Genomic DNA, 8683 nt, shown 5'->3' on the forward strand with positions numbered 1-8683 from the left:
TCGTGGGATCATCTGATGGTGTGTGGATGACTTTTCTCAGTTGCAGTTGCAGGAAGACGTTTGAATCAAATATGGACTCTAAATGATTAATTAGGTCAGAAATCATCAAAAGAGGTGGGACCAACTTTTGCAGACGATGACCGTGGCATGCTAGTGTCTACATGCTGTCCGCGGACGAATCCTAAGGATTTTGGTATTCCTTCAAGCCTTATTTCATCCTAGTATGTATGAAGATTTGAGTTTGACTGAAACTCTTATTAATAGTGGTGGAATGTCGCCTTGGAACCACAAACAAGGAACAACATTGACCCAAAAGGGAGACTACTATCCTTCCCAAATACATACATGTAATTAACCAAGTCCGCTATCAAGTACCGTGAGAAAAGTCTTGATTCCCAAGTTCCTCAATGCAGCAAGTTCACAGACTTGTTAACGATTGGAGTTTCTGAATGTAACAACTTCCTTTCCAAGTGAGTAAAAATTTGAGTAACCAACGGACACATTAACTCGGATCCAGCTTTCCTATACCAACCTGATAAACCTAAAAAAATAAATAAAAAACAGCGGATGAATTTTTCTGGCCGCAAAATCAAATGCAGAAAACTTTAGCCACACATTATATCTAGAGACCAATCAAAATGAAACATTATTGACAAACAATAATTCTAGGTCTACCGTGAAAGTACCCGAGGAAAATCCCGGAGACACGGCCCTATGGGAGCCCTGCTAGTCTCCGTGGTGAGGCTCACAGGGCTGTTTCTCACCGGATAGGAGACTTTTAAGGTGAATATAACAAGGTCCGGATAACAATAGGAACCTAAAGAACCGATGAAAACATACACCAAAAATCAAACAATTGTATTTCTTAATATCAGTCTAAAATTGGCACCCAAACAATATAACATGGGAAATGCCTATGCTGATAGATCTAACCATCTCCCATAGCATATTAATATTTACGTTGTATCTCAGAGATTAAGTTGTCCCAGTTGTAAAGATTTCATGGAACATCTACTAAGGTAAAGCCGAAAGACTGATTGTGGGAGGGAGGGGATGTTCTACTGTATAGTATTCTTCAAAAGGTAGGAAAATTAGACTGATTCATAAGCAACCTCACGTAGTTTCTCTAAAAACAACAACTACGTCGGCAGTAAGTAGTGATAGTGGTGGCTATCTGTGTACTATTAATGTGAGGAGGGTTAACGGATTCTTATTTAAGCTGTTGCAGCAGATTAGATAGCAGATCCTGCTGCAAAGGTCTGGGTTTGGGTGTTTCTGACATAAGTGAGGGAATGTGTATGCATCTGGACAGTATCTGCAGAATCGACAAAATCATGCTGGGCGATATTTCCTGAAGCTGGCTGTGTAGAATTAGAAAAAGGGAGATTCTTTTCATTTACTGGTTGCTGATTACGTCGCCACTGAAGATGGGAGCCTGGATATGGTCTCTGAAGGTTGACATTGTTGCTGTTAAACTGCTGCTGCTGAAACCAAGATAACTGCGATAGTCTCCCAGCAATTTGTAGTGGCGTTGTTGGCCTCACCACCCCCGCCAATTCAGACTTTCTCATAACCTTTTATCAGAAAAGCAGAAATGAAAATGATAAAATCGAATACGAAAAGAAAAAACAACTCGAAATATTTGGAACCAAAAGGCCGGAATTGGAACAGAGCTTATTCTTCCATGGTTCTCAATTTTGGACAAGGAGAATCGACAAATAGTTAAATTGAAGGACATGCAGTTGCTAACCTGTAAAGTTCTAGACCAAAAAGAGCTCCCACTGCGTGCCACTGCCCTCTCAACAGACTCTTCATCGCCAAAGGTAATATAAGCAGAGCTAAAATTGTTGAACCAAACGATAACATTAAGTAACTATTTAAAACTCAAAAGTCTTTCAAAACAGGACAAACTGTACCACCGAGGAAAAAGGGAAGGATTTAGATTGTACCCTTTCGGTTGACCAGTAATTGCATCTCTGAGTATGATTACTTTGAATATCACACCACACTTGGAAAAATGCGAAGCCAAGGCTTCATCAGTCGCGGCAAAATGAACCTAACATGTTTAACAGTGGAAAATCATCAGTGTCTTATATGCAAGAATATGCATACAGTAACATATATAAGATCTAATCAACAACTGTCTACAACGGACTTACTTCTGAGTTGTTTTGACGCATGCTGACACTTCTAAAATATTTCTCGACTTCATCAAAATTTTAGTTCTAGGCATTTCTTTAACTATTTTATTCATTATCAGCTTATGCAGTGAATGCTTTCATAATAATAACTTTATCAAACCAAAACATTTTCATGACTGAGTAATATTTTTGCATACGCAGATAACTTATCCTAGTACAGAACAAGGACCAGATTTTGAATCCTTATTTGGTTGTCATTTCCTAACAAGTTTGGGGGTGCCATACGTTGACGAGTCCTGAACATAACTCGTCTCCTATGGGGTTTAAGTTTCAACTAGGAAAGCAAATCAAAAAAGATGTTTCGAAGCATTTACATTAGTAACAAATACAGTTCTCGAGTCATCACCTTCTCCCTGAGAATTCATGGCACCTGCAAAAGGACAAGTTAAATTATATCCTGCGAAAAAAAAGTCTCTTGGCAGACAACCATGTAGGCCATTGGTCTCACCTGACATTAATAATTACTGTAAACAAACAGAATAAGAGGATGCTAATAGTCTGTTGAAGAGTACAGGATGAACAGCAGTGCAGGTCAAATGTGATATTCACCAAAATAGTCAGAACTCAGGTAACAGTGAAAGCAGATTTAACCAAACCCAGCATCTAACAGGATCTCGTAAAAGTTCTTCCCAGAGACTCCTTTAATCCAAATCATCAATAACGTCTAACTTCTTGTCCAGTCCAGTTTAGTGACCTACGTATACATGCACTTACAAAATACACCAGCACCCTTCCAAAAGTTTGCCGTTCAAGATGCTAGTTTGTAAAGGAAGACAACTTTTCGTTAAAACTCATGTAATTTAAATGTGTAGAATACAGCTCCCAAAAATATTTGAGCCAAGAAGATTTCAAACTCCAAAATCAAATTAAGTAGTCAAGCAAACATACTGATGACTTTGAATGGTAATAGAAACAGAAATGGCTTCGGCTAGCATTAAGATCAGGAAACAGATGGAAAAAATAATGTGCCTTAGGACTGCAAAATGTGCATCAAAAGATTTGTTGCATTGAAGTATTATAAGAGCATTACCACCATTCGAGAAAAAAGTAATATGACCATCAACTGTCCTCTGTCCATGCTCCGAACAAAGCTCCGACCCTCTCACATCAACTGGATGCAATTTTATCTTAACATCCTGCGCAAGAAAAGCCAGTTACTTTTCAAAAAAAAAATAATAATAAAGCCAGAATACTTACCATTTGAAACAGTGGATTAGTTTCCTCAAATACAGACTATACTAATGACATCCGTTTTTACTCAATTTAAGTTCCGTATATAGTTCACATGAAAACAAACATAACTTGGGCAAAACAAACAAGATATTATAGATGAGCTCTGGGAAAAAAATTGCTTCTTACAGTTTCCACGGACTTAAGATTGGTATTTCCATCCTCGCCACTTACAATAGCGCCAGGCCCAGCTACCAAAGACATTGAATTAGCTCTTGCGCCGGGTGGTACAGCTGGATACTTAGATGCCATATTAGATACAGCAGTTTTCGACCACTTGAAGCCATTGAAATAATCAGTCTCACCAAACTGCCTCTTCCTACCAGAATTATTTGCATCATTTGGTGCACGCTTTGTGTTACAGAGATGTCTACGTTCAAAGCAAGTCTCAGAGATGAGACTGTCGGAGTTATTATGAACTGGGGAATCTTTTACCATTGAACTAGGGTTTCTGTCATCATGTGCCACTGCTTTCCTTGTAACTTCAGCACCATGGACATCGATCCCATTGCATTTACCAACAGTGTTATCGTCATTTGGCTTCCCTAATCTGTCCCAAACATTACCTCGTCGCCTGGAGTTATGTTCTGATAACGAATGCTTTTTCCCAGGAACTTCAGACATAGGATGGAGCCTTAAATTAGGGCCTTCTGCATAAATTAAAAATTGCACGTCTAAGCAAGTACTTCTCTCATTTGGTTCTTAACAGAACTACAGAGATATCCTGCCGAAGTGGTGAAGTGTACAAGTACAAATACATGTGAATCTTACCATGGTGCACATAGTTTCAAACCCTAAATCTAAGCACAGATGCTTTGGTAACTCAAATAGATAAAGAGATCCTTCAGGCATGCGATTTATAATAGCTGTTCAATGTCTTGATAAATATATCATCATTTGCTAATTTACCCAGCCCTCTGTATATCGTTTTGACAACTCTCGCCTAGTCTAAATTTCATTGATTCATATGGATTTGTTTTCGTAACACTATAAACATATATCAAGTTCTTCTCATCAATCTTATGAATTGAAAGATTGGAGGAACTGATAAGAAAAGGTTCAAACAGAAAATCAACTAAGGCAAAGGAGGACCTAATCTTAACAAATTATCAGGGTGTATGCGAATCAGGATTAGTGAACTAACACATGCAAGATATGGTTCTAGAGAGTGCTCAACAAGATTTCATGCTGTCAACCACAATTTAAAGATAGGGCACAGAGATCAACGGAATATATCTTCAAACAAATCAGAAAAATGAACATTTCATGCATGAAACATAATAACCTCACAATGATGCACACTCGTTTATAGATTTCATACAAGAGACCTACAGTACCTGTCATCACAGATTGTGAACTCGCAGAACCAAATTTTCTCTCCACTGAAGATCGACGTCCAGGGAACAGCTCACCACGGCTATTCTTGACAATCTGAACAACAGTATCCAGTTGCTCAAGTTAGACGAGAAGTCAACAATAAACATAGATTCAGATAACTAAGGTCAGAGAAGGTCAGTGCCAACCTTTCTCTGCCCCTCATATCTAACATTCTTCTGACCACCAGATAAATTTCCAGAGGACACTTCCACTCTAGAAGAATCATGCTTCACAATATCACGATGATTAACCTCAGCCGATACCATATCTCCTGGAACTTCGCTCTTCTGCAATTTTATGTTCAATTCCTTCTTAATTATGTCACTCCAAGAACGACAAAACTTAGATTTTGTACGCTGGAAGACTTCATACATCCCATCTCCAGAAGAAAGAGGCGCAGGTGAAGAGGTGCTCACCCGGTACTTTTCACCGTGGGACTGCAAAGCATAGTAATACACAAAACTTTGAACAACATTACACATACTAGCATATCAAACATATAAAGTAACTAAACTCAGTATATTACCAGCTCGTAATCAGTATTTCCATTCTCATGATCGTGAAGTTTCTTTAACCTGAAATCCCTTTGTTCCTTATCTACAACAGCATCATTATAAGCAGCTCTAACCACCACATCTTTTAAGTTCGACAAGTCACTAGTTAATACACGTGATTGTTCTACAGCTCTCAAGAGAACATCCCAAAGCCTGAAAGAATGCACACATGTAAAGTTAAACACAAGGAGAACAGACAGACAAATCAGTCGAACAGAAGAAGAAAAAGGTCAACAAAGAATAATAAGAAAGCCCCTCAAGAAACCAACCAGAAACATCATACCACAGACAATGACTTCACCAAATCAAAAACAAAGAACAAAAATGCATCAAATCCCACCTGGTTTTGTAAAATTAATTTATTACTGAAACAAATTGGAGGAATAATGTAATACCAGGACACAAATTCACTACTCTTGTCGCCGAGAAACGCCTCCAAATCATTCCTGGCTTGATGCTGGTGCTTTCCATTACAAACAAGAACCACGATATACTCCTACAAAGATACAGCAATTCAAAATTTAACAATTATCTACTTCCACTGAAGACAATTTAGGGTATATCACTTGTATGCTTCTCTTGCACATTTCCACATCTTCAATGAAATTTATTCTTATTCTCAGACTGCAACTCAGGAAAACCTAACAATCTGGACATTATATAAAACTCAGTGATGGAATCATCAAAATCATAACTCATAAAACCAAAACATCTGAAGAAATTTCAACAAATATCAATATAAAAGCATAAAAAAACTAGAAAAACTTACAAGTACATTACCGAACATCTACATGTTAACACAGATGAGATGTCATCTTAAGGTATATCACTTGTTACATACTTCCATTGCACATTCCACATCCTAAAATGAGATAACTGCCGAAAATCTGACGGTCGAAGGTGAAATCCTCAAGAACGCCAAAACCGAAAAATCTGAAGAAATACTAGCTAACCATCAAAACGACTTTTGAACAGAAATTAGGGTTTACGATTTTTAATTTCTAGTTCAAACACTAGCATCTAACGTGTATTAACACTTTTCTCAAGAAAAGATGCTTCAACATAATTTCAGAGTTGATGATGAAACTGAGAAAAAACTAGCAACCGATTGCACATTTTTCCCATCCTAATGTGAGATTTACTCTTCTTCTCAAACCAAACCGATAAAAATCTAACAACCGACAGAGAAATCATCAGAAAAAAAAAAAAAAAAAAAAAAAAAAAAAAAAAAAAAAAAAAAAAAAAAAAAAAAAAAAAAAAAAAAAAAAAAAAAAAAAAAAAAAAAAAAAAAAAAGCTTAAACCCAAAAAAAATCTGAAGAAATTTCAACAAAAATGAGAAATTAGGGTTTATAACTTGTAACTTTTACTTCAAATACTATAATCTGAACATTATATTCACAAACTTCACTTCAAATACAAGAATCTGTAAAGAAACTTACAGCAAGAACATCATCGATATGATCGCCAATCAGTTGGATGAGTCTATCAGAGATGGATGATTTAAGTTTAGCAGCTAACGAAGATTTTCTATCTAATTGGAAAGATCTAGGGTTTCCACTGAAGACATCTTCATCTTCACTGTGATTCATCATTTCCTTCTCCATCTTCATCGCCACCACCACCAACACAGTTTTTGTTTCCTACTGTCTATTCACTGGAATGCATTCCTTTCGCGTGAAACCGCCTTTTTATTTATATACGACGGAATTAGATATTTCCACCCCAACTTACTCAGCAGTACTCCGATAGGCCTCGTTATCGCCTGATGATAGTACACTGTACACCTGAGGTTTTTTGGTGACCAGTGATCGGATGGATTAGCCTAAAAAGGTAGATAAACGGTCGTAATTGAGGTTTTGGGGCATCCAACGGATGACAGTTTTAAGGTTGTTTTATTGTTTCGACAAGGAGACCTCGTCAAAATTGTTATTTGTCTTGTTAGAGGAGAGCAAACGCGGATTCGAGCATAGCCAAAATTGTACTCCACTGGCACTCGTTAAGTTGGATGCATCCAATGTATTACTATAAAAGTGATTAGGGATATACTCCCTCCGTCCTTAATAAGATGACCTAGTTGTAGTTTACACAAATTTTAAGATAAGGAGGAAAGTTGAGTATATTTAATTATTATTTTTACATTTATACTCTTATGATCAATAATTAGCAAAATGTAGAAACGATTTATCTCTTAAATTATATCACGGTTTTTTATAAACTTTATACTGTTGAAAAGCATTTTAAAACGCCTACGCAACGAATATAAACATGACTATCAAATTATACATATTTCTTATAGAAAAAATAATCAATTAAAAGGGTAGTTTTAGAAATATCCCTTGATTAGTGAAATAGGTCATCTATTTATGGGACAAAGTTTAAAACCAAGTAGGTCATCTTATTAGGGACGGAGGGAGTACAATAAATGGGAGAGTCGTATGGACAAATAACAATATTATATAAGTGATTATTGTAGAAGGTTGGTACTAAGTTTTCAGTCATGGAAATGCATTTTTGTGCCCAGGGAGTCAAATGAGGTTGTAACCGTTTAGCAGAGAGAACTAGAGCAACTAGTTTAAGTGAGTCTTGATCATCAGATTTTTCCAATTTGGTTAAAATCCCTCGTTAGAGAGGAATTTGTTGTTTTGATTTATTTTTTTTGGTAATTCAATTTTCATTAATGGAAATCATGATTACATGGATCTCGAGTACATCGAATTCAAAAAGTAACAAGGAACAACACGCTTGTAACGGTACATGATTGAAAACTCCGACAAGGAAAAGAGAAAGAATTCCAAATACTGACATAATACAAGAATGTAAGAACTTATTGAATCGGAGAGAAAATGGTCTTCATAATATTTATAGACCATTTGATAAATTGTCTTCCTCTTGAAGTAATGCTCCAATGGTACAGGAGTAATCTGCAAATTTGTTGACCAACGAATCGAGAGTAACGTGAATCCGGCGACGCACTCGAACAAACATATAATCAAGATCAAGTAACCATTAAAATAAAAGAGAATCACCATGAAGATGAAGACAAAAATCACCCTAAAGGTGAAGACAAAAATCACCATGAAGGTGAAGAAAAGAAAGCAAACAAAGCCAAATTAAACCCTAATAAGAAAGCGGAAAATGGATCATATGACCACAACCAATAAAGTATGGGAGTAATAGACAAGCAAACTATAGGTTTGGGTGAAAAAGACACAAGGCAATTTAGTCTTATATACCCCTTGCTTTAAACTTTATTCTCTTTTATCTTTTTCTCTTTCTTATTTATTTTCTCACTCTAATTTAAAATTAATCGCGAGAAATGG

The 8683-nt window shown here is 36.5% G+C and overlaps 1 protein-coding gene across 9 annotated transcripts; it reads right to left on the bottom strand.

The window, feature by feature from the left end:
- Window positions 1-250: 250 nt before the first annotated feature.
- Window positions 251-7050, bottom strand: LOC113298956. Of its 9 annotated transcripts, XR_003334518.1 has the most exons (14): window positions 6803-7047; window positions 6132-6295; window positions 5758-5858; window positions 5335-5515; window positions 5225-5245; window positions 4955-5095; window positions 4769-4862; window positions 3561-4081; window positions 3232-3337; window positions 2516-2571; window positions 1950-2056; window positions 1751-1838; window positions 687-1574; window positions 407-541 (listed from the first exon to the last, which is right to left on the bottom strand). XR_003334518.1 is itself a non-coding variant. In XM_026547855.1 (12 exons), exons 1-12 carry the CDS (start codon window positions 6971-6973, stop codon window positions 503-505), a joined length of 1929 nt encoding a protein of 642 aa, XP_026403640.1. In that variant the 5' UTR covers window positions 6974-7045; the 3' UTR covers window positions 251-502. The 9 variants fall into 9 exon arrangements, 2 of the variants coding, with proteins under 2 accessions (XP_026403640.1, XP_026403641.1); XR_003334516.1 differs by lacking the exon at window positions 6132-6295 and having other exon boundaries at window positions 6803-7046; XR_003334517.1 differs by having other exon boundaries at window positions 4955-5245; window positions 6803-7045.
- Between the last annotated feature and the right edge of the window lie 1633 nt (window positions 7051-8683).

Source organism: Papaver somniferum, chromosome 7 (assembly GCF_003573695.1).
Source record: "Papaver somniferum cultivar HN1 chromosome 7, ASM357369v1, whole genome shotgun sequence".
In the NCBI taxonomy this organism is placed as follows: Eukaryota; Viridiplantae; Streptophyta; class Magnoliopsida; order Ranunculales; family Papaveraceae; genus Papaver; species Papaver somniferum.

Bases quoted from the DNA above. Each gene is read 5' to 3' on its own strand.
- LOC113298956 (XM_026547855.1), bottom strand. From the start codon at position 6,973: ATGAAGATGGAGAAGGAAATGATGAATCACAGTGAAGATGAAGATGTC. The intron at 5,246-5,334 runs GTAATATACTGA...TATGCTTTGCAG, and splicing joins GAAATACTGATTACGAGCTG to TCCCACGGTGAAAAGTACCG. The intron at 3,338-3,560 runs GTAAGAAGCAAT...TTTCTTGCGCAG, and splicing joins ATCTTAAGTCCGTGGAAACT to GATGTTAAGATAAAATTGCA.